The sequence below is a fragment of the Balaenoptera musculus genome, chromosome 16, assembly GCF_009873245.2.
Source record: "Balaenoptera musculus isolate JJ_BM4_2016_0621 chromosome 16, mBalMus1.pri.v3, whole genome shotgun sequence".
Taxonomy (NCBI): Eukaryota; Metazoa; Chordata; class Mammalia; order Artiodactyla; family Balaenopteridae; genus Balaenoptera; species Balaenoptera musculus.
Window position 1 is genome coordinate 81536903 of NC_045800.1, and position 27005 is coordinate 81563907.

At 40.3% G+C, this 27005-nt stretch overlaps 1 protein-coding gene across 4 annotated transcripts in view; it reads left to right on the forward strand.

Annotated features, from left to right (window-relative positions):
• The window catches only part of PCNX2 (pecanex 2), a 279006-nt gene that overhangs the window by 10133 nt on the left and 241868 nt on the right, over positions 1 to 27005 (forward strand). For all 4 annotated transcript variants that reach the window (XM_036828622.1, XM_036828623.1, XM_036828621.1 and 1 more), the window contains exons 2-5: positions 19297 to 19502; positions 20644 to 20764; positions 21432 to 21468; positions 22446 to 23723. In XM_036828622.1, the coding sequence (XP_036684517.1) occupies positions 19297 to 19502; positions 20644 to 20764; positions 21432 to 21468; positions 22446 to 23723 (1642 nt within the window). The remainder of the gene's footprint in view (positions 1 to 19296; positions 19503 to 20643; positions 20765 to 21431; positions 21469 to 22445; positions 23724 to 27005) is intronic.

Consider the following 27005-nt stretch of genomic DNA (forward strand, 5'->3'; position numbering starts at 1 on the left):
AGTATTTTTACAGATTATATTCCATTAAAAGTTACTACAAAATAATGGCTGTAATTCCCTGTGCTGTACAATATATCCTTGTTGCTTAACTATTTTACACATAGTTGTTTATATCTCTTAATCCCCTACCCTTAACTTGCCCCTCCCCTTCCCTTTCCCCACTGGTAACCACTAGTTTGTTCTCTATGTCTGTGAGTTTGTTTCTGCTTTGCTATATACATTCATTTGTTTTATTTTTCAGATTCCACATAAAATTATATACAGTATTTGTCTTTCTCTGTCTGACTTATTTCACTAAGCGTAATACACTCTAGGTCCATCTACCTTATTGCAAATGGCAGAATTTCATTCTTTTTATGGCTGAGTAATATTCCATTATACACACACACACACACACACACACACACACACCCACATCTTCTTTATTCATTTATCCGTCGATGGACATTTAGATTGCTTCTGTATCTTGGCTATTGTAAGCAGTGCTGCTATGAACATTGGACTGCATATATCTTTTCAAGTTGTTTTTTTCAGATATATACCCAGGAATTGAATTGCTGGATCATATGGTAGTTCTATTTTTAGGTTTTTGAGGAACCTCCATACTGTTTTCCATAGTGGATGCATGAATTTACATTTTCACCAACAGTGTACAACAGTTCCCTTTTCTCCACATCCTCTCCAGCATTTGTTATTTGTGGACTTTTTGATGATGGTCATTCTGACAGGTGTGAGGTGATAATCTCTTTATGGTTTTAATTTGTGTTTCTCTAATAAGTAGCAATGACGAGCATCTTTTCATGTGCCTGTTGGCCATCTGTATATCTTCTTTGGAAAAGTGTCTATTTAGGTCTTCTGCCTGTTTTTTGATTGGATTGTTTGTTTGTTTGTTTTTTGATATTGAGTTGTATGAGCTGTTTGTATATTTTGGATATTAACCCCTTGTCGGTCACATTGTTTGCAAATATTTTCTCCCGTCCTGTAGGTTGTCTTTTTGTTTTGACAGTGGTTTCTTTTGCTGTGCAAAAGCCTTTAAGTTTAATTTGGTCCCATTTGTTTATTTTTGCTTTTATTTCTTTTGCCTTAGGAGACAGATCCAAAAACTATTGCCACTATTTATGTCAAAGAGTGTTCTGCATATGTTTTCTTCCAGGAATTTTATGGTTTCAGGCCTTACACTTAGGTTTTTAATCCACTTTGAGTTTTTTGTTTGTTTGTTTGTTTTGTTTTTTTGTTTTTGTTTCGTTATTTTTTGGCTGCACCATGTGGCTTGTGGGATCTCAGTTCACCTGCCAGGGATTGAACTGGGCCACATCAGTGAAAGCCCGGAATCCTAACCACTAGCCCACCAGGGAGCTCCCCATTAGGGGTTTATTTTCACATATGGTGTGAGGAAATGTTCTAATCTCATTCTTAGAACATTTAGCTGTCCAGTTTTCTCAGCAGAAGAGACTGTCTTTTCTCCATTGTGTATTCTTTCCTCTTTTGTCATAGTTCAGGTGTGTAGGTTTACTTCTGGGCTCTCTATTCTGTTCCGTTGATCTATGTGTCTGTTTTTGTGCCAGTACCATGCTGTTTTGATTACTGCAGCTTTGTAGTATAGTCTAAAGTCAGGGCATGTGATACCTCCAGCTTTGCTCTTTTTTCTCAAGATTGCTTTGGCAATTTGGGGTTTTCATGGTTCCATATGAATCTTAGGATTATCTGTTCTAGTTCTGTGAAAAATGTCATGGGTATTTTGATAGGAATTGCATGAAATCTGTTGATTGTTTTGGGTAGTATGGAGATTTTCATAATATGAATTCTTTCAATCCAAGAACACGCAATATCTTTCCATGTCTTTTGATCATTTTCAAATTCCTTCATCAATATTTTATAGTTTCCAGGGTCTAGGTCTTTCACCTCCTTGGTTAAGTTTATTCTTAGGTATTTTATTCTTTTTGATGTGATTGTAAAGGGGATTGTTTCCTTAATTTCTCTTTGTGATAGTTCATTATTAGTGTATAGAAAAGCAACAGATTTCTGTACATTCATCTTGTATCCTGCAACTCTCCCCAGTCTTTTTGATATTAAGTTTACCCAAAATTTGGCAAGTGGTACCTTTTTCCAGCAGTTTTTGAGTCCTTTGGATATGTCCTCATCAGCTTTTGAGCACTTTCTTGCTTTCTAGCCCAACAAGTTAGTCCACACTTAGCTTATATATTTTCTACCCCAGCCCTGGAAAAACCAGTCATTACTCTAAGGAGCCCTGATCCTTTTGGTGGGAAATGGCATTTGGAATCCAAGATTTGGGGAAGCTATAGTTATATTTATTGCTTTGGGGTTGTCTTTGCTTCTAGGCCCTTTCAGTAGACAGAGCTAGGGGAGCATATCTACCTATCTATCTAGCGGTCGTCTACTGAGAGTTGTTCTGAAACCTTTATAATCTGATCCAAATTAAAGGATTCTTCTTCTCCTTCACCTGCTCCACATTTGTATCTCCTTTTTTCCCACAGTGAGAACTCTGGTTCCCAACAATATCATTTTTTCAATCCTAAAATATGCACAGGAATTACTACTCTCATACCTCTACCAAAAGAAAATCTTTTGGTTAAGTTCAAGATTGTTTTGTGTTTTTGTTGTTATTATTATTTTAAGAATACAGCAATAATGTGCTGTGAGAGTGTTGTTTTCTAAAGTTACTTGGATTAATTATTTAAAAATATTTTATTGAGATATAATTGACATATAACATCACATTAGATTATGGTTTATGATGTAATGATTCAATATTTGTATAGGATTAATTCCTTTTTAAAAAATACTTATTTTATTTATTTATTATTTATTTAATTTATTTATTTTGGCTGTGCCGGGTCTTAGTTGCAGGATCTTTGTTGCGGCATGTGGACTTCTTAGTTGCGGCATGCGGGATCTTTAGTTGCAGCATGCGGACTTCTTAGTTGTGGCATGCAAACTCTTAGTTGTGGCATGCACGTGAGATCCAGTTCCCCAACCAGGGATCCAACCCGGGTCCTCTGCACTGGGAGCGCAGAGTCTTACCCACTGGACCGCCAGGGAAGTCCCTAGGAATAATTCTTTATATTTGATTTTTGAAATTGGATTAAAATGTTGTCTTTAGAGACGTTGACAAGAACATTTTCAGTGGAGTGTTGGGGAGTAGCAGCCAGATTGCCGTGGGTTTAAGAGGCAATGGGAGGTGAAGGAATGAAGACAGGTTGTAAAGACAGTTCTTTCACGCAGGGAGTGAGAAATAGTACAAATGCAGTATCTGGAGAGAGATGTGGAGTCAAGGGAGGCTTATCCTTCCATGAAGTTTGGAAGAATCTTGAGGTTGGGGATGTGATTTGAATTCCCCCTTGGTCCCTGGTGTGATGCTTCGTACACAGTGGATAGTCAACTCACTCTTCCCATTAATGAAATCTAACTCATACGGGGATACGCAATTTTGGTAGAGCATATAACAGTCTGTGGTCAGGCCCATTTCAATATACTCACCACAGTGTGGTGGCCTGGATCCAGATCATTAAAAATGGAGCTTGAAAACCAAGGTGTTACTCTTAGTATTGAATTGCCTTAAAGTTCAAATTTTGCCGTCATTTCCAAGATAACCTTTGTTTTATTACTTAGATGGCAATTATCTTTTTCTTTGTGGTATTTATTTAATAAATACAACTTTTTTCCCTACCATGGGAAACTTATATTTAAAATGAAAAGACCATTGGCTCAAATAAAAATGATTTTACCTCATTCATTGATATCGGCTGATCTTAAATATAGAAAACAAATGTAGAAGTTTTGGGACTGTGAGGGACCTTAGGTATTTTCTATATTGGATTATGTGTATGTTTTAGTTCCTTTCTCCAAATCTTTACCATCTCAAAAGAAAATCAAGAGAGCTAATACTTATTTCCTATTGGTTTTCCTTATCTTTTGATAATTTATTCTTCCTTTCAAGACTACAACTCGATACCTAATAATCGGGGAAGAATAAAAATCCCAGAAAATAAGAAACATCCCTGGGAATACCTGAAACAAATATTTTACCAAGAAAACAATTGTCTGGCTTATTTCATAATAATTTTTTTCTTATTATATATTAACATTTCTGACTGTCTAGGCAAGCAATAAAATCATTTGCTCTGTAGCTCTTTACCCACCTCAGAACACCACATCTGAACTTATTGTTCCATGGTATTGATGAATGATACGTAGATAATGATGATGATGATGGTGACGTTGATGGTGATGGTGATAAATGACACTAGCATTTGGGTGCTTATTAGGTACCAGAAAATGCATTAGTACAATAATTAATTAATCCTGTTAGGAACTATATTCCTATTTCACAGAAGAAATGGACATTTATGAAGGCTAAATAACTTCCCTAAGGTTGCAAAATTGTGAAATTGAGAAAAATTTGCAACATATAGACACGCATTACTATCATAAATGTTTATTTATTCACCAAGATTTTTGAGCATCTATTTGCTGGATACCAGGCTAAGTATTGAGAGTAAAATGGAGAACAAGACAGACCTGGTTCCTGTCTTCATGGAACCGACCATCTTTACATGGCTCTTGTGAATAAGTAAGAATCAATAAGAAAACTATAAACACCTTGAAAAGTGACAGAAATAGACAATTGACACAGAGATATATACACACATACATATATATATCAAATATACACATGAGTGATTATTTTACTAACAGTCCAAGAAGTACATATTAAAATAATGTGAGTTTGGCATATCTAGGTTACAAAGATTTAAAAGGTAGTACCTAATGAGCTTTAAATAAGTAACCATTCTCAAAAATTCAGAGGGATATATGTGCAAGATGAGTCACTATTTGTTATAGCAAAAGACTAGAAACAGGTATCGACTGATAGAGAACGAGTTAATGAATTATGTTTGATGCATCCACATCTCAGAGTACTGTAGTTGTGAAAAAGGGAATGGGAAACTAGACTGCTGCAGAGTGATCTCCAGGATCTATTATTAAGTAGAAAAAAAGCAGAAGCTAAAATGAGACTAAAAATGAGGAAGAAAATAAGAAGCATGTATCTAGTTGCGTTTTTTTTTTTTCAAGAATACACAATAAAAGGATAAATTACAAAAAAGCTAATAGAACAGTAAAGGAAATAGAAAGACTGAGGGATGGCAACAGAGCTGGAAACAAGAAATGAATCTTTTTTTTTTTTAACATCTTTATTGGAGTATAATTGCTTTACAATGTTGTGTTAGTTTCTGCTGTATAACAAAGTGAATCAGCTATACATATACATATATCCCCATATCCCCTCCCTTTTGCGTCTCCCTCCCACCCTCCCTATCCCACCCCTCTAGGTGGTCACAAAGCACCGAGCTGATCTCCCTGTGCTATGCAGCCGCTTCCCACTAGCTATCTGTTTTACATTTGGTAGTGCATATATGTCAATGCTACTCTCTCGTGTTACCATATGGTATTTGTTTTTCTCTTTCTGACTTACTTCACTCTGTATGACAGACTCTAGGTCCATCCACCTCACTACAAATAACTCAATTTCGTTTCTTTTATGGCTGAGTAATATTCCATTGTATATATGTGCCACATCTTCTTTATCCATTCATCTGTTGATGGACACTTAGGTTGCTTCCATGTCCTGGCTATTGTAAATAGTGCTGCAATGAACATTGTGGTACATGACTCTTTTTGAATTATGGTTTTCTCAGGGTATATGCCCAGGAGTGGGATTGCTGAGTCATATAGTAGTTCTATCTTTAGTTTTTTAAGGAACCTCCAGTCGTCCATAGTGGCTGTATCGATTTACATTCCCACCAACAGTGCAAGAGGGTTCCCTTTTCTCCACACCCTCTCCAGCATTTATTGTTTGTAGATTTTTTGATGATGGCCACAAGGAATGACTCTTGTTTGGTAGTTTGGTGGCATACTCAAAAAAGATTTCAGATGACTTTATACACAGAGTTTCTAGGCCTACTGGGATATAACCTAAAGATGAAACACACCACCGAAAAATCTTAAATTGCGTTTGGTTACCTTATTGTCATCAATAAGATTTTATATTATTTTTTTGAAATTATTATATATAGATAAAGACAAAATTATGTTAATATTTTCAGGAATCAAGATTTCAGCAATAAGAGAAAACAGGTACAAATCAAGTCACAGAAGTTACTTAGAACCTTGTAATCTTCCATTTGAATTGGAAATACCCATCTGAAATCATGATTTATTTTTTCTAAAAATAAAATGCATATTTTTTTTAGCTGTGTCTATCTAACCACCTGGAAGCAATGATAGTCCAATAAGGATGTACAAATCTCACACACTCAGATTCTGGTCTCTATTTAAAAAAAATATTTGTGTATTTATCTGGCTGCGCTGGGTCTTAGTTGTGGCAGGTGGGATCTTCGTTGCCATGTGTGGGATTTTTTTTTTTTTTTTTTTACTTGCTGCAGCTGGGGTCTTTTTTAGTTGTGGCATGCGGGATATAGTTCCCTGACCAGGAATGGAACCTGGGCCCCTGCATTGGGAGCGTGCAGTCAGCTGCTGGATCACCAGGGAAGTCCCAGATTTTGGTCTCTAAACACCATTTCCTTCTAAAAGGAAGTAGGGCTCTTTGGAGAAGTGGCCCATTCCAGGTCTGGGCCAGAAAATGTACACGAGGAGCCTAAGGTCCAAGAAGCTGTGGCAGAATACTAGGGTCACGTTGAAAGGCTTGGGGGGGTAAACTTGTAGACGCTGGCCCAAGGTGGGTCAGTTTGAGCACCCATGAGGTTATAGCATAATGCTGTGCATTTAGGAGTGGAGTGCATCCTATAGGAAGACAAGACATTAATGCTGTCACACGGGAGCTGTACTGGATTTGAAAGGGCTCAGCTCTCCCCCCTGGCGTAGCTGGTATGTCAGCAGCAAGACTTGCCCCCAGGCCTGTGACCAGTCTGTGGTTAGCCCCAAGGTGGGGTGGAGGGGAGGGCCTCAGTGTCTCCAGCTGTGAGGAACTGGAGAAGCAGCGTTGACACCAAGGAAGAGACATACCATCCTACTCATATCCCTTGGTTATCAGAAAATCTTCCCTTCTTAGCAATCTCCACTCCCTTTGCACAGAGGTACACCCTCTATTCCCACCACCAGGCCCAATTCCTTAAGCCCTGTCCTTGCTCTGACTCATGAGATTGGGGCCCATGGTCCCCCTTTCCCTCATCCGGTGCGTCTCTTGGTGCTGGTCTCCTGACGTGACGTCACTGCTGCAGGATGCTCTCTCTCTCACAAGCCCCATGTTTGTCATCTCAGGAGCACTTACCAAGCAGCCAGTGTGGGAGCCCCGAGCCCTCACTGTGAGTCAGCGACTTCCCGGGACTTCTCCCTACACTTGGCTTTGTCAGCTCCTGAGGAAAGCACAGTTTGTCCTTGCCACTGTTTGGGAGCCTTGAAAACGTGTGTGACGGAGGTCAGGGCTCGACAAAATTGCTGAAGCCAGGAAAGGCCATGATGCTGACTGTGGATCAGGGACTGTGGGATGTACAAGAGTAGACTCAGCCCTTGCATTCAAACTTGAATGCAAACTTGCATTCAAGTTTATCTAAAAAACAGTACAAATTAACTTATTTACAAAGCAGAAAAAGACTCACAGACATAGAAATCAAACTTACGGTTACGGAAGGGGAAAGGCGGGGGAGGGATAAATTAGGAGTATGGGATTAACATATAAACACCACTATATATAAGATAGATAAACACACAGGGAACTCCACTTCGCTGTACAGTAGAAACTAACACAACATTGTAAAACAACTATACCCCAATTAAAAAAAAAAAGAAACTAATTTATAATAAAAACATAGATAAACAACAAGGACCTACTGTATAGCACAGGGAACTATATTCAATATCTTGTAATAACCTATAATGGAAAAGAATCTGAAAAATTATATATATATATAATTTTGCTGTACACCTATAAATAACACAATATTGTAAATCAACTATACTTCAATTTAAAAAAGCTCAAAAGCGAAAAAAAAGGGTTATAATTACCGGAGAGTCCATAAAAGTGAGAGAACCTTCTATGAGTGGCACAAATCACAGCTGATTTGGAAATCAGAGTGCTTACCACATAGTATTCACTAAACCATTTACCAACAGTGAAGATCAATGAACATCAATGAAGAATGGTAAACATAACCTGTGATGTTGCAAAGAAAGGTGTATCCTGACTTTTCTCCTCATGTCCTTGTCATTCATTGCTTCTTTGTGTTCTCTCCTTGGCTGCATTGCCCCTTTTCCCTTCAGCTTGGGCCTTCTCTTCAAGCGTATCTCTGCATTTCATTATCTTCTCTTTCCCTTGAGTCCAGCTAGTCTGGTGGCTTCGCCTGTCGCATCTGTGCTAAGGGTACGCACCTGCCCTCACCCAGATTCCTGCTCCGTGTCTTGCATTGTCCATTTTCCTGCACCATATTCGCCGTCCAGCTTCCCCACGAAGCCCTTGCCAACAGCTCCTGTGCCCCGTGATGTCCTCCACCTCTCACTGGCTGGCCTCACGCTCAGCGGGAGTGCCTACCTGAGAGAGCCCTTCGGTTGCGTGTCACTCTGTATTGCTTGTACACCATCTTAACCTCATCTCGACATCTAGGTAGTTTACTCCTGAGGCCACTTTGGTTTGGGGTTTTGCCCTTGGTGGGGAACAGCAGAGCACACTCTTGTTAATCAGTGATCAAGAGTCTGGGGGCTCAGCAGGGCTTCAGCAGAAAAGGTTTAGAACTAGTGTAAGAAGTGCTGGAGAGAGTTAAGTGTAGGTATTTGCACAGGGCAGTGATGTGATTAAAAGGGTGCTTGAGAGGCACTATCCCGAAAACTGTAGAGCAGAGGTGGGGAGATTAGCACGCGGGGCTCCCAGCTGGGATGGAAGGGGGACTGAAATGGCCCAGCAGCATCCTGCCATCTGCTCCTCCCATCTCTCCAGCCTCATCTCACTCCATCCCTCCTCCCTCTCAATGGTGCAGGCAGCTGCACCCTCTGAGGCCACTTTAGCTTTTGTGCACTGTTCCCACTGCCTGAAGTCTCCCCACTCGCCCTTCCAGAGTGACTCTAGTTCATCTTTCAGTGCTCAAGTTAAATGCCATTTCTTCCAGGATTATTCCCTGACACTCCAAACTAAGTTAGGTCCCCTTGCTGGACAAAAATAGATTAATTTTGTAATTAGTTGTAATTAATCTGCGCTATCACGGAAGCCCCTCGAAGACAGATAGTTTGTTTGCATTTGTGTTTACAGCTCTCTCCCCAGCGCCAAGCACAGTGCCTGGCAGGGAGTATGTGCAACAAGTCCTTGTGAACGGCTGAGTAGGGAGCTTGATCATTTCTGTGATCCAGCTAGTTGTCTCGGGCTGTGACTTGTAACTTACTCTGGGCAACGGACACTTGTTGAATGGATGGATACACCTTGATCTTGAGAGAGAGTCTGGGAGAATCAGTGGATTCCTGATGAACCGGTCCTGCTTAACTTCCGTGTGCAGACAGAGGAGCCCAGTGTGATTTGGTCATTCATGTTTCTTGGTTGGAAATCGCCGTATATCATCAAAAGTGTCATAAAATAATAATTACATTTAAAAATTGTGGTAAAATGCACATAACTTAAAATTTACCATCTTAATCTTTATTTATTTATTTATTTTTGGCTGTGTTGGGTCTTCGTTTCTGTGCGAGGGCTTTCTCTAGTTGCGGTGAGCGGGGGCCACTCTTCATCGCTGTGTGCGGGCCTCTCACTGTCGCGGCCTCTCTTGTTGCGGAGCACAGGCTCCAGACAGACACGCAGGCTCAGTAGTTGTGGCTCACGGGCCCAGTTGCTCCGCGGCATGTGGGATCCTCCCAGACCAGGGCTTGAACCCTTGTCCCCTGCATTGGCAGGCAGATTCTCAACCACTGTGCCACCAGGGAAGCCCTAGCATTATGTTCTTAAGATATATCTGTGTTGTAGCATGTGTCGAAATTCCCTTCCCTTTTAAGATTGAATAATATTTTATTATATATATATATATGTCTATCACATTTTGTTTATCCATTCATCCATTGATAGACACTTGGGTTGCTTCCACCTCTTGACTATTGTGAATAATACTGCTGTGAAAATGGGTGTACTCTTGAGGACCCTGCCCTCAATTCTTTTGGGTCAGATAGTTATTCTATGTTTAATTTTTTGAGGAAGTGCCATATAGTTTTTCATAAATAATAACTTTAAAATAAAAAAATAGCAGCTTACCATAGGTAGCCTTTTCAAGTAGTCACCTTGTAAGATTACTTATTTATTCCAACAATCCTGCCGTTGATCCTGTTGGTCTCAGACGTTTCTTTTAGCAGGGCCTCTGCAGTTTCTGCTGGTTTGGGAAGCAGAATGTGTAAAGAAAAAGGTTAGTAGTTCAACTCATTTTTGCCTCACTGTTCCTTTTAAAAAGGACTATTACTGACTGATTTTAATCTTTTACCCCAAAATCTTGAAGATTTTGAAGACTATTGCTTAAAAATTAAAACATGTAACATTATAATTCATTAAATTTAAATATTAATTAAAACCCATTTTAAATTTTGTGACACTAAACATTTTTTATATCATTTGAGGTGTTTTTTTTTTAATACCTCTTTTTTATGGCCTTGCCACACAGCTTGTGGGAATCTAAGTTCGAACCGGTACCCTCGGCAGTGAAAGCATAGAGTCCTAACCACTGGATTGCCAGGGAATTCCCTATTATTTAGGTTTTTTTTTTAATATAAATTTATTTTATTTACTTATTTTTGGCTGCATTGGGTCTTCGTTGCTGTGCGCAGGCTTTCTCTACTTGTGGCGAGTGGGGGCTACTCTTTGTTGCGGTGCGCGGAGTTCTCATTGCGGTGGCTTTTCTTGCTTTGGAGCGTGGGCTCTAGGCGCGCTGGCCTTAGTAGTTGTGACACGCGGGCTCAGTAGTTGTGGCTCACGAGCTCTAGAGCACAGGCTCAGTAGTTGTGGCACATGGGCTTAGTTGCTCCGCGGCATGTGGGATCTTCCCGGACCAGGGCTCGAACCCGTGTCCCCTGCATTGGCAGGTGGATTCTTAACCACTGCGCCACCAGGGAAGTCCCATTATTTAGGTTTTGAAGACACCTAAAAGCACAAGGAGTCAGGGGACTTGCCGATTATGAATTCGACCTTCCAGGAGTAAGCTGATGGCTTTGCCAAGACAGAAGTATTTCTAAAATTCCTTATGAAAAAATGAATACGTAAGTTTAGATTTATATATCAAGTATAGCAATGATCAGGTATAGTTTATATTATGTAAACATTCACATTATGGGAGCCTCATTTTAAATTCTAAATAACATTTTCTTCTATTAGGAAACACGTGACATTATATTCAATGATAGTCAACTCAGTATGAGTACAAATTTATGGCTGAGCTGACATCCCTTTGAGGTTGAGGTTGACATCACTTTGCCTTTAATGAGCTTACTGACTGATTCATCCTATTCATCTCAGTGTACATTAAAGACATTACTAAAATGTTAACTCTTACCAGGGCCATCTGAAATCTAAAGGACAACGTGAATCTAGATTTCTTGACTATGCTAAGCATTCATTGACTAAGCTATGCACTGAATATTCTTTATGAGAAGAGAAGAGAAGAGAAAAGAGGAGAGGAGAGGAGAGAAGAGATGAGGGAATTAGACAACTGTAGGTACCGGCTTCTGAAGTTGTTTCCAAAGCATTTAAGGCCCACGAAGATTCTCATTTTAATGACCCTGCCTTAAATCTACCTCTCCAACCTTTGGCTATTTTTCCATCTTATTATTCCCTGTAGCACTACCTTGATAATCCAAACATTTGCCTGCCACTTTTCTATCCAGTATTTCCCTCATGAAAGTTAAACACAAAACAAGAGGTCCAGGAGCTCAAAGAAATGAGAACAGATGTAATAAGAAACAGACAGCAGACTCAAAGGAAGCCAAATAGCAGGGCTGAGAGAAAGCATTGTATTCTCCTTTTTGTCCATCTTACTTTGCATGATACAAGTGCAGGTAGAGCTGTCTTTTGGGGATGAGTCATATTTCTAGATTCCGCCCACCTCATCATTTTTAAACGTGATGTATTTGCAAGACTGGCCTACTTCTAAGGGGCACTGCATTGAGGTGCCTCTCATATTCTGTCTGGCAGTTTCATACATGTTAGCATGCATTCTCACATGTCTGGCTCTGGGAGTTCTTGACCCGTGTTCTCAGGACCCAAACTTCTGCTAAGCTTATTCCAGTTCTCAACATATAGCTGGAAGATCTAGATTTTCTGAGAAAATATTAAATTTGCTTAATTCTTAACAAAATATTTATTTATTTGGCTGCGTTGGGTCATAGTTGCGGCACGTGGGATCTTTGTTGCGGCAGGCGGGCTTCTCTCTAGTTGTGGTGTGTGGGCTTAGTTCTCTCACGGCATGTGGGATCTTAGTTCCCCGACTAGGGATCGAACCCACATCCCCTGCCTTGGAAGGCAGATTCTTAACCACTGGACCACCAGGGAAGTCCCTGCTTAATTCTTTTAATAAAGGAAATTCATAAAACATTTAATGAACTGTTAATCCGGGATCTGAAAACCTATAAATCCCTTCAAATATATAAATGCAGAGAAATGACTGTAATTCTCTATCTTACGCCCTGATTTCTGGTATACAGACCTGTTCCCAAGCCCCCAAGGAATTACAGTTTACTTAGATAGGAATCAAGGTTCCTACTTGAATGAGGTTGTTGGGACTAATGCCTTGACACAGATAAAATATTCAACACTTAGCTGTTGTATGAATGAATGGAGCATGGGTGACTGGGTGGACAAAACCCTTGTCTCTTAATTTGACAAAATGGGTGAACAAAACGGGATCTCTCTCATCTCTGAAGCAGCTAAGACAACTCAAATTGCTCCATCTGCACTCTGTGTTTTTGGAATAAGTTAGGATCTTCTAATAGTCACAGATCTGATCAGGCTTCCAGAAATGTGAACCAAGAAGTTGCAAAGCCTGTGTCTGCCCCAGATGGCACGAATGCCCATGTTAGGCAGTTCCCCAGGGCCAGAGGGAATACTCTGCGTGCAGCAGCAGCATGTCAGTACTGCTTGAGGGGTGTGTAGATGTCCAAATCCAGTGGGAGTCTTATGTTTGGCAGATGCAAAAACATTTTCCAAATTACTCGAAGCTTAAGCTTTAGCAGGAAAACCCATTTTCCTTTAACCACATTGATGTAATAGTTCTAAATTCTTCTGGGCAGCGTGTTATCATTGAACATTTTCTTTTTACTTCTAGATGTCTTATTATGTTTTTTTTTTTTAAATCAGTATTCTAATGTACAGTATAGCTATGTGCATTTTAGAATAAATGTTGAAAAGAAAGATTTCACTGGTTTTCAAAGAGAAATATTTTTACATTTTCTGATTAAATTTCCCCATAACACCTCTTGAATTTTATTTTTTACTGAAGTATAGTTGATTTACTATCTTATTATGTTTTTGTAGGGATAGCCTTAGAGATAGCTGAGGTGTGTGTGTGTGTGTCTCATGGGTGACTTGCTTTTTTATAGTTAATTTTTTGTACTTTTACTTTTCTAACACCATTTAAGCTGTCACTTCTTATGTCTTGTTACATTTTTGTGCCTACGTCTATTCATTCCTCATTCCCCCCTTCTAATTTCTGCTCTGGGCTGGGAAGCCAAATTTGTTAGGCTTATTATGGGCCACATAAATGAATTATGCGTAGGTCAAGATCACAGAGCTTCCCAGTGGAGCCTTGAGTGGCTCCCCTTCCAGTCAAGTGCATAAACATTATGCATAGACTTGGTGGCCCAATGAATAGCACCTCCCTTTTCTGAGTCACTTCAGGGAGACACAGAGTCAAGCAGATGGAGTTCAAATATCACCTTTATAGCAAATGAAGCTGATGTTTGCAAATGGACTTGCTAATTGTGAACCCCAGAGTTACAGAGGTTCACCTACTCAGTCAGGTGAAGTACTTTTATGAAATACACATGGATAAAGATTGAAGCCCCCCCCCTCCCCCGCAAAGTGTCCTTTAGGTATGCATACTGAAATCCTCAAAAGTGGTTTATTCTCACTGGACACCAGCCTTTTTTATAGGTAGTCCTCACTCAACCAGATGATTGGTCTCTCCAGGCTACTCAAGAGATGGAAAGGCCCGTCAGCCTGCAGTTCAAAACCAGAGTGGCATAATATGGTGCAGCCACTAGAGAAATGTGTCTATGACTGTTCCTCAAAAAATTAAACATAGAATTACCACATAATCCAGCAATTTCACCTTTGGGTATATACCTCAAAGGATTGAAAGCAGGGTCTTGAAGAGATATTTACACATCCGTGTTCATGGCAGCATTATTCACAATAGCCAAAGGGTGGAAAAACCCAAATGTCCATCAACAGATGAATGTCTCTACAAAATGGGGTATGTACATATAATGGAATGTTATTCAGCCTTATAAAGGAAGGAAATTCTGACCCATGCTACAACATGGATGGACCTTGAAGACATCTTCAAGTTAAGTGAAATAAACCAGTCACAGAGGGACAGATACTGTATGATTCCACTTACATGAGGTCCCTAGAAAAGTCAAATTCATAGAGACAGAGAGTGGAATGGTGGTTGCCCAGAGCAGAGGGTTGGAGGGAATGCGGCGTTAGTGTTTAGTGAGCAGGAAGTTTCAGTTTGGGAAGGTGTAAAAATTCTGTGGATGGATGGTGGTGATGTTGCATACCAATATGAATGGACTTAATGCCACTGAACTGTACACTTTGAAATGGTTAAGGTGGTAAATTTTATGGTATATGTATTTTGCCACACTAAAAGAGTTTTGTAAAAGAAAGAATGGTGACTGAGAGAGAGCCAGAGCTTTCATATGAGCTCAAGAAACAGAGTTGCATGGGTTGCATGGGGAGAACTGTGAGCTGTGCAGGTGTCCACACAGGCAGGTGCTTCTAGAAGATGCCAAATCCCAAGAAATCCAGTTTTTCGAGAAATACAAATGACCATATTTGTAATGCCTAGTTGGTAACAGGTTATTTTTCAAGAAATTTTGTCCGAAACTTTGGTCAAATGAATGATTATACTACTAGTTATCTTAATAATGGGTCAGAAAACAACATATAGCTCATCTTTGGCCAAGAATATAATTCTGAAAAAGGTTGCCTCTTATGGTTAATAAGGATGTGTTAAAATGATAAGTTCATGGAAACAAGAAAAAATTGTGATTTACCTTAGAACAAGTAAACCTCTATTCAAGATCTGAATATACCTTATATCAGGGGGAAAAATCTGGGATCGAAATTAAATACAAATTTAAAACTGCTCATTCATGACAGATTTCTTCCTAAACCCCCTTCCTTTCCTTGCATGCATACTTATAGGAGAGAACATTCTAGAAGCTGGAGATCTTTTGTTGACTGAGCATAATGAGGTCAGCAGAAAAATGGCCTTGATAGTAATTTTCAGTGATGTTCCTGGGAATGTAGAATTGGGGGAATATGAGCAGAGCTTTAATTATATGGCATAAAAAAGGGGACATGTAGAGGATGCTAGATTCCATTTGGAGGGTCTCCTGAAGGGAGAGGTTTTTAAAGGAATCATGAGAGCAGAGAATTTGGGGAGGAATAATGTGCCATGAGTCATGTGCTGTGAAACCTTTCCTCTCGCCAAGGAAATTTTCAGTAAAATGTCTATCTCTCACTACGGTCTGGTGCGGTGTAGGGGCTTTTCAGTGGTGTGACAAAGTGCTAAGTGGTCCTTCATCGAGGATGAGACAGGACCTGTTCTCACCTGGGTTGCAAACTAGTTACTAATGTTCATGTTAGCTTCAACTTCAAACTTCTTGCCTTCTCTTAATTCCAACATTACTAAGCTTGTGGTGTAGCCCATACTTATGAGAATACACTGAAAAGTAATATCTCTTCTTATTGTGGCAAGTCAGTTTTTTTCCAAATGAATTTCCCCAATATCCATATATAATCTTTTCTCTCTCCCCCTTCTTTCCTAGCCTTCTTTTCCCAATGCCTTAGGGTTTTTATCTCTAACCTTGAGTGGAAGCTTCCCCATAAAATGGAACCCCCAATATTAATTTAGGTGAAACCGTGCTAGCTGCCATGCCCCAAATCTCAGTGGTTCAGTGAATCAAAGGTTTATTTCTCACTTCTATTAATGTCCATCTTGGGTCTGTAAGGGCCTTGTCCCATAGAGTCACCCAGTAGCCCAGGCTGAAGGAAGCTCTATTGTCTTGTAGATGGATCTGGAAAACATGGCCTCTGAGATTATCAACTAAAGAGGAGGAGAGGGGCATGGAGGAGGCACCAGCTCATAATTGTTTAGGCTTAGTAGTGACACTGCCACTTCTACTTATGGTCCGTTGGCCAAAAGTAGGCACATGCGCCCAGCCTGACTGCAAGGGAGGCTGGGAAATGTAGGAGAGCCTGTGGGGTATTTAGTGAGCACTTTCTCTGCTACCCCTACTAATTGGAATACTATGAGACCCAAGCTACATTATAATTCAAACAACTTTTGAATATAATTTGTATATGACAGGGAATTCCTTGGTGGTCCAGTGGTTAGCACTCTGTGCTTATGGTGCAAGGGGCATGAGTTCCATCCATAGTCAGGGAACTAAGATCCCACTAGCACAGCCAAAAAATAAGAAAATAAATAAAATAAAATAAAATAAAATAATTCTCCTTTGAAACATAATTTGTATATGACAGTTTGCTAATCTATTCTCGTAGACATTTGCTGGGGTTTATTTTTTATTAAAAACTTTTTTATCTGCCTCCTTTTTCTCCCCACTTTTACTGAGAAATAATTGACACACAACACTGTATAAGTTTAAGGTAGACATCCTGATGGTTTGATTTACATATATTGTGAGATGATTATCACAGCTAAGCATAGGCTCAGTTAGCATGCATCATCTCATATAGATATGGTACAAAGAGAAGAAAAAAATTCTTGCGATGAATTTGGATCTACCCTCTTAACAACTTTCCTATCTGTCATACAGCAATGTTAATTATAGTCATCATACACATTGCATCCTTAGTACTTATTACTCTTGTAAGTTTAGACCTTTTGACCACCTTCCTTCAGTTTCCCTTCTCCCACCCCCCATCTCTGGTAACTACAAATCTGATCTCTTTTTCTAGAAGTTTGGTGTTTTTCTTTTTGTTTTAAACTAATATAAATTTGTATTTCACTTATATTTAAATAAATTTCATGTAAGTGAGATCATGCAGTATTTGTCTTGTCTTTCTCTGACTTACTTCACTTAGCATCATGTTGGTTTTAGCATTTGCTGGGTTTTATTGCTTCTTTATCAGTTTCTTCAAACTTACTCTCTAGCTTTAGCCTACATTTATCGATATTATTATTTTTAAAGTTTATTTATATTTTATTGAAGCACGGTTGATTTACAGTGTTGTGTTAATTTCTGGTGTACAGCAAAGTGATTCAGTTATATATATATACATTCTTTTTCATATTCGTTTCCAGTATGGTTTATCACAGGATACTGAATATAGTTCCCTGTGCTCTACAGTAGGACCTTGTTGTTTATCCATCCTATACATAATAGTTTGCATCTGCTAACCCCAAACTCCCAATCCTTCCCTCCCCCAGCCCCCTCCCCCCTCAGCAACCACAAATCTGTTCTCTATGTCTGTGAGTCTGTTTTGTAAATAAGTTCATTTGTATCATTTTTTTTTTAGATTCCACATATAAGTGATATCATATGATATTTGTCTTTCTCTGTCTGACTTACTTCGCTTAGTATGATCATCTCTAGGTCCATCCTTTTTGCTGTAAATGGCATTATTTCATTCTTTTTTATTAGCCTACACTTTTTTAGACCTGAAATATACAGACATGTTAAGGAAAAGTGATGGGGGCTATTAATGGCCTCTCCTCTCTGTCTCTCTTCAACTTGGCTATATATTCCTTGAGGTTCTTCACAACTTCTCATGAGGAGGTACCTGTGTAAATGTGGAACTTATCTGCTTCCAGGGAGGGGAACTGACTTTATGTATTATCTATCCATCTGATATTTTCTTATTTAATCATTCTGTCATTCACTTATTTATGAATTCATATTTATTTGTGGACTTTTATCCGCATGAAATGAAAACAAGTCAGTGATGGTGAAAATTCTTCACTTCGGCTTTTACTGTTGGTGATCGTTTCCTTTTTCTTGGTTGTTCCTTTGCTTTGGCCATTCTGTTTTAGGAACCGTCTTACCCAGATGGTAAATTGTTAGATAGGACCGGGGCAGGTTGTGCAGGGGCTGCATGGGAGCAGAACGGGGCCGGGCCATGTGGCCTCCGAGCCTAGCTGTGTTCCAGTTGCAGCACTGACTGGAATCATCACTGGATTTATGAGATCCTTCTGGGAGATGCATTGCTAAAAGGGTCCCGCTGTTTATTGAGGTTGTCCTTAGTATCATCTTGGGACCCTCAGGAATTCATTTCTATCCCAGAAGATAAGAATTTCATTTAGGAAGGACCAGAGAACCTGCCATGGGCCATGGTCTCTGAGAGAAATAGGAAGAGATGTGGGGTATCCTACAGAGTGGGACAATTACATGGATCCCAGTGATTCGTTTTGTTTCTTGAGGGGATTGGACAGAATTGAGCTGACCTTCGCCATGATCTCCACGGAAAGATCCTTTGCCACTTTTGGAAATGTCCCTCTGCCTTTGAGAGGCAGTACACCCTTTATGGCCCTTGCCTACATCATGCCACTAGAGAAGTCCATGGCTTGATGATATTAACCCAATGGGAAATCAGGGAGGAAAGGAAGGGGGCGTTACACTAACCTTTCTCCTTCCCTTTGTTCTCTGCAAGGCTGTTTGTGTTTTGTTGAAGATAACAGCATCTCAAAGGCCCTCCTCTGGCCTTGAAGACCAGATGCACAGGAAGACCAGACTAGCCTGTAGAAAAGAGCTGGTAGAAGATGGAGACTCTCACTATAATGTATCTTTTGTTCTATGGGGTTCCTGTCTGCAAATCACATGTTGGTCATTGCAGCTAGTACCAGCACCTGAAAAATAAGAAAGACTTTTTAAAAAAATAAAAAGGTAGTAGCTCTTTCTCTTCAGGTATTACGAACAGGAAAAGTTATAAAACTAATAGAATTTGAAATCTCGCCCAATTTATGCTCAATAAATAGTTTAAAAATACTTTCAGATTTAAGACCAGAGGTAATCCTACAAGCAAATACATTTTTTCCTTTCTTTTCTCTTCTCTAGGCTTTTCCTCCAAATGCCATCACTGTATTTTTTTACTGCAGCTCAGTGACGATATTCTTCACAATAATCAAATTGGTCAGTTATCGCCTACACCTCATGCTTGATAAAGGAGAAGTAATTCAGCAAAGGCCCTCCAGAAAGAAAGAAAAGCCAAATAAAGACAAAGAGGCCATCAGTGACCACATAACCAATCATAAAAATACAGGGTAACATTTCTCATTAATGCATTAGTTCATAATTTAAAGGTTTTAATTTTGATTAAAATAATTTTTCTCATGTATGAGTTGTTTGTGAAAATATGCCAGGAGAGGCAGACACAAATATGTACATTTTTCTTATATTTAAGCATATACTTAGGCATAAAAATGTTGATAATCCAGATGGTTTAGCTAACTATTTAATGTGACCTTATATCATGCTCTGAAATTCATTTGCATTAGGCTTAGCGTAGCAAAATATTTCACTTCAGTATTTTTATCTCATCATCTCAATGCTTATTGCACGCCAGAGTATTTTCAGAAAGAACATTTGTGTTTGTTAATATAAAAGTAATACATTGCATAGAACTAAAATATTAAGAGTAATTCTCAAGTGAGCATTCATCACTATTCTTGGTCTTATTTCTGATAGTTCCTTAAGAGAGCATGTCTTATTTTAAAGTAATGTTTATTAGCTTTTAAAAATAAAATTTATATACTGTGAATTCTTCCCCTTTTTTATACATATATATTTTTTTATTGAAATATAGTTGACTTACAATGTTGTGTTAGTTTCAGGTGTACAACAAAGTGATTCAGTTATGTGTGTGTGTTTGTGTGTGTGTGTATGTGTATGTATATATATATATATATACATTCTTTTTCAGATTCTTTTCCCATATAGGTTATTACAAAATATTGAGTATAATTCCCTGTGCTATCCAGTAGGTCCCTGTTGTCTCTTTTATACATAGTAGTGTGTATATGTGACTCCCAAATTCCTAATTTATCCCTCCCCCTCCTTTTCCCCTTGGGTAACCATAAGTTTGTTTTCTAAGTCTGTGAGTCTATTTCTGTTTTGTATATAAGTTCATTTGTGTCATATTATAGATTCCACATATAAGTGATACCATATGGTATTTGTCTTTCTCTGTCTGACTTACTTAGTGTGATAATCTCTAGGTCCATCCATGTTGCTGCAAATGGCATTCTTTCTTTCTTTTTTTATGGCTGAGTAATATTCCATTGTGTATACCATGAATTGGACAAAGTGGAATCAAGGAAAAAAAATTGTTTGAGGGCTAATGTCAAAAGAGCCATAGTTTTATTTGATAATATCACTGCCCCTGTGTTTCTCATGATGGCTTAGCAATAATGGGCGGATTAACAACGGCAAAAAGGAAGAGGCCAATCAAACCCTCTCCACGCCTCCCCTCCACGGCAGCTCCAGAGGACAGAGCATAAACTCTCATCACTCGTCTGGGCTCCTGGTTAGTGGTCTGTTTTCTGTTTCACTCTCCTCATGCTGCTGGAGTGTTGATCATGGAAGTGTGCAATGGCGGTGACTGCAGTTTACGTGCACTGGCTGTAAATACTGGCCTTTGGGTGGAAGTGACCTGAGGGGAGCACATGGACCATGAGATAAACGCCCAGTCACCCGTTCCAAGCACACCCACTGGCCTTCTCTGCAGTCTGCCTGCCCTGCCGGGACTGCACCATGGCCAGAAGAACCCATAAGCACACCTTCACCGCCCTCTCCCTGGTCCTGTCTGTCATTCATCTCAATCATCGTATTTGCAGTGCCTTCCCCTGGAATCCACTCCACCACTCCACATGAAATCATACTTAAATCACCTTTTTTCTAGACTCACTTTCTTGGGCTCTATTCACTATAGTATGAAGTAGCACATTATTTTTTCTCCTTACTTTCTTAATTGCCAAACTCCCTTTTATCACAGCACTGCGGGCTTGGTTGGATGTCTACACTCTAGATATTTTTGTGTCCGTCTTTGCTCTCCATTTTCTCAGTGGACGCTCTGTTGTGTCTTTCCCACGTGCCACTGAGAGAAGCAGTGGCTGCTTGGTGTCTGCTGGCTGCCTGGAAGTGGGCAGGGAGCTGAGTCACACTGATTGATTTTCGTTCTTTCATTTATTTAGGAGCTGCCAGCACAGGAAACAGTGGAAGATCTCAAAGGTAGAGTGCTTATTCTCGTCGTTGAATATTTTATCACAGCAGTATCCTCAGTGAAGCGAAAAATAATTTTTATAAAGCAGAATGCCAGTGAATTCATTCCGAATTAGCAGTGTACCCAAGATTGCAGTTACATTTTACCTTCATTTCTTTAGCTCTTCATTTTCATTATTTCTTATCAGAATTTGTATATCATGTCTACGTTCAGACTGTGATATTGTATTGATCATATTTCATCGTCTTTTCTCCAGTCTGTGACTCCTTTCCTATACCTCATAATAGCAGATATAAAATAGGATAAGTTCATCATCGACACAGTATACTTTTTATTATAGTACTTACACCGAAAAATGACAGAGGAAATGACTTTGCGTTCCGTGTATATGCATTTCTGTCAAGTTACAAATTTTGTTCCTGAGATTTTCTTTTAACCCTCCCACCACAAATATTTGTTTTACTTTTTTACTAAGATTTCATTTTATTGTCTTTTGATTGTCTTCAGAAGACTTAGAAAAGAACTTCTGGAGGCCTGAATGAACCCCTTCCTTTCTCTGCATTGAAAAACTTCTGCTGTGTTCACATTATTCTTAGCATAAAATCCAAGCTGCTTTTGCTTGTCAAGCCTTACATATCAATATTTTGGACCCTCCCTGCCTTGGTTGAGAAGGATTAAGTAACTTGCCCAATGTAACGTAGCTAGTAAATAGCAGAGCCAGGACCTTTCTGATTGCAAATACGTTGTTTAAACCATACTAGTCTGCCTCCCAAGCCCACAAAAGAGGGAAAGCTACAAGCCTGAATTATTTTTTAAATATAGAGATTTCAAGAACAATTTCGCACCGGAGGTGATACTTTTAGGATAGGCATCTAATCACATTTGTTGCTGGTGTTATTTTTAGTTTGTTATTATTCGGTCTTGCTCCATGACATTATTCATCCATTCTGGATGCGAATCAAGTTGCTGTTGTTGTTGATTTCAGGTGTCATTGTGTCAGATGGCCAACCCGTAGCCCCAGTGTCATCTACAGCACCTGGGATGAAAACGGAAAGTTTACCTGCTTCTAAAGGGCACGTGCCGGAAACCATGACCACGTCAGCAATACCAGTGAAACCAGTCGTGGCAGAAACTTGCATCAGTGATAAAGGGAAGGAAAAAGGGGACCAGGGGCAGCCCCCCTTCTGCCACAGATCCGAGGGCGGCTTGGTGGACAAAGAAGCCGTGAAGAAGGTACCCTACCTGTCTTTGTCTCAGTACGACTTACTGGAGACAGACGTTTCTTTCCAGCCTTGGGGGAGTGAGAATTCCGTCCCGATTCCAGAACCTGGGAATTATGCCTCCATCAGGGAACAGTTGCAAAGCAAGTCGCCTCAGGACAGCCTGAGCAGTAGCTGCCCTCAGTGTAACACCGTCATCGCCAAAGCTGGGCGGGAGCAGGTTTCCCAGCAGGTGGAGCCGCCCTTGAACCAGGATGTGGATGACTCAGAAAATGAGGTCGCTGTCACGCTTATAGATACTTCTCAACCTGGAGACCCGCTGAGTCTGCACGAGCCCATTAAGATTGTCATCACCATGAGCAGTACCCCCAACTCCATGACAGACTTGGAAAGTTCTCTCCACCTGAAGGTGGTTGGTACTGAGGGAGCTGGCTTCAAGTGTGACGCTGAGCCAGTTCCCCCAGGGGCCGCTGGTCCTGAGAAACAGATGCGAATTCCCATCATCACCCTTGAGCTGTCTGAGGGTGCAGGAGGAGGCATGGTGTGTCCCAAAGGCAATGGAAGTGACAGGACGCCGGGGAGATTGGTGGTGGAGGCGTCTTCCAATCCATGTTCTGGCTATGAATCTGGGGACGGGGACAATGCCACACAGGACCACAGTCCTTCCCCAAGAGACCCCTGTACAACCCCGTCACCCACGCCTGAGGTGGTCTCCGAGTCGGAGGGGGGCATGGAAGGCCAGGCTCACCTTGACCCATCATCTTGTAGAACCAGCCAGGACAAGAGACACTCCCAAGCCCTCAGTGTAGACAGCGGGACAGACGTCTTCTTGAGCAAAAGTTCCGCAGAAGTTATTAACGATAAAGAGCAAACAATGCCAACCTCCAAATCTGACCTGGAGGCCAAGGAAGGACAAATACCAAATGAATCCAACTTCCTGGAATTTGTCTCCCTGTTAGAATCAATGAATACTTCCAAGGTGGTGGTGTCCAACCAAAGGAATGAGCCGGCAGAGCAGAGCAGAGACAGCGGGCTTCCTGGAGGTACGGCTGCACCTCAGTTCTGTGCTGATGGTACAAAGAAGGCATTGCCTCTCTTTGTCATTGGCCTTCTGTGATTTGATTTTGCAAACAGCGGGACGACTGTTGTGTAATTGTTGGGTGCTTGGCGGCGTCACTGATATTTGCTGAGTGTACCAAAACTAAGCTGTGTGATGAGCATGGATTAAAGCTGGCTTATTCCACCAGGAAATTTAAGGCATAGTAATGAAGATTTGGCTTCCCTAGAAGGCAAGAATGTTTATTTCTAAGGAAGTGAGCAGTTATATTTTACCATGGTGACAAGACCCCTGAAGATAGCTCTTCCTTAATAGAATAGATGCGGAACTTTCCTGGCGGTCCAGTGGTTGAGACTTCGCCCCCCAACGCAGGGGGTACACGTTCGATCCCTGGTTGGGGAGCTAAGATCCCACGTGACTCGTGGCCAAAAAAACCAAAACATAAAACAGAAGCAATATTGTAACAAATTCAATAAGACTTTTTAAAAAATAAATTAAAAAAATAAAGGTATGAAAAAAATAGAATAGATGCAGAGCTGATTGTAAAGCAAATTTCTGTGAAAGGAATCCACTTTTCTGTTGAATTCCATTATATAATCCTCTGTGCTGAATTCTCTAATTATCCCAAGTTGTAAACATAATTATAACAAACACGCAGCTCTTAATTTACGCGGCACCATCCTAAGCACTTTACAGGTATTAACACGGGTGACCATCCGTGGTGGTTTGTCCAAAAAGGCCCTCATTAACATGTGTTTTGCCAACATAATTATTAATAACGCTGCCTTTCACTCTCAAAAGGGTTCCCAGTTTGAGCAATATATTATACAGTTAGTCTCACTTTCACTCATATACTCTTCATGTAACCTTGCGTTATGGGTCCTGTTATCATTCCTTTTTTGCAGCTGGTTTTCACTACCTTTCCCAAGTTAGTCTAGTAGGTCTACAACTGAGCTTTGATTCCAGGCAGTCTGGCTACAGAGTCAACACTCATAAATAATAAACTATATTTCCTGTATGAATAGAAGATTCGTTCTCTTAATATCTCTGGGCTCAGTTTCCTCCCTGGCAAAGGATGTTACTGGACTAGAGTTTTGTTTTGTTTTGTTTTTTGTGGCCACTCCACATGGCTTGTGGAATCTTAGTTCCCCGACCAGGGATTGAACCTGGGGCCAAGGCAGTGAAAGTGCTGAGTCCTAACCACTGGACTGCCAGGGAAGTCCCATGGACTAGAGTTTTTACAAAGTCTTTTAACTTTATTTATTTATTTATAATTAATTAATTAATTTTATTTTTGGCTGTGTTGGGTCTTCATTGCTGCATGTGGGCTTTCTCTAGTTGCAGCAAGCGGGGGCTACTCTTCATTGCAGTGCACGGGCTTCTCACTGCATTGGCTTCTCTTGTTGAGGAGCACAGGCTCTAGGCGCGCGGGCTTCAGTAGTTGTGGCACATGGGCTCACTAGTTGTGGCGCGCAGGCTTAGTTGCTCCACGGCATGTGGGATCTTCCTGGACCAGGGCTCGAACCCGTGTCCCCTGCATTGGCAGGCGGATTCTTAACCACTGCGCCACCAGGGAAGCCCCAAAGTCTTTTCACTTTAAATGTCCATACTTCTTTGATCTTTGAGTACATCATTTCTGCCTAGATCTCTGAGAGCGTATCTACGTGGTAGGATTGCTTGCAGGAAGTTGTGGTTCACATGGCAGTAGCATATCTTCGCGCTGTGATTGTCCCTTCGCTGCTGCCTGTTCTCTGCTCTTTGGGCCAGTCAAGGGGACCCTTTGGCTCCATGCAGGTGGCTCCCAGCGATTTGCTCTTGTTTCTTCTGTCTTTCTGGTGCTCTGCCAAAAGGCTTGCCCTGCTTGTGGGTCAGTCCACTCTTGCCTAAAAATTCATTAAGTCTGAGTATTTAAATTATGTAAAGTGAATGCATTCTCCATGTTACTATGTCTGTGTATCCAAGATTTTGCATGTAGAGTAACAAGAACAGGAAAGATTCAGCTAAACTTTATAACCGACACATGCAGTACAAGAAAGCATTGGTTACTTTGAGATACTAGACACTTTCTGATACAAGATTTGGATGCTCACCATCTAATTAATGTAAAGATTCATGCATCCAGACCAGCACTGTCTAATAGAACCTTCTGCAGTGATGGAATTATCCTGTATCTGCCGTCCAGGACGGCAGGCACTGGCCACGTGTAGCTATTAAATACTTGAAATGGGGATTGTGCAGCTGAGAAATGGAATTTTTAATTGTATTGAATTTTACTTCATTTAAGTAGCCACATGCGGCTACTGGCTACTGTATTAGGTAATGCTGATCTGGATGATGTGTTTCTTTCCGGGAAGCTGTGTGGGGGGTGGACAGAGCTCTGGTTTTGGAACTTGACAGCCCAGGGCCAAATTTTGGTTTTGCAGTCCAGCGGGGTGAGCTTGGACAACTCACCATATCCATCTGAGTCACAGTAGCTTCAGTAAAGCAGGAATAATAATATGTTACGGATTTACTGTGATGATTCAATTAAGAAAATATGTGAACAGTCTTGCTGCTTGATCAATTTCAGCCTTCTATTCTGATTTTCCCCTCCGGCTATATGTGAGGTTTATTTGGTCTGTCTACTTAAGTTTCTGCTCTTAAACTTTTCAGCCAGCCACCTTCAATCAGAACAGGGTTGAGTTGGAAACCTAGGGGGTGTGCAAAGAGGTGTAGATGCTATCAGGTTTTCTATGGAAAGGAACAGGCTTGGTTGTCGGGAACTTGCAGGTACAACAGGGAGGGAGGAGTTGGAGTGGATCATATACCTATTCCAGGAAGGGACAGAGATTTTTTTTTTTAATTTAATTTTTTAAAATTACCAAACATTTGCTCTTCTTATTGTCCTGGGAATTACTCTCCTCCCTCCTATTTTTTTTAATTGAAATATAGTTGATTTACAATATTATATTTATTTCCACTGTCTAGCAGTGATTTACAATTTTTAAAGATTGTACTTCATTTAAAGTTATTATAAAATATTGGCTATATTCCCTGTGCTTTACAATATATCCTTGTAGCTTATTTATTTTAAACATAGTAGTTTGTACCTCTTTACCCCCTACCCCTGTCTTGCCCCTCCCTCCTTCCCTCTCCCCACTGATAACCACTAGTTTGTTCTCTATATCTGTGAGTCTGTTTCTGTTTTGTTATATTCACTAGTTTTATTTTTTAGATTCCACATATATGTGGTAACATACAGTATTTGTCTTTCTCTGTCTGACTTATT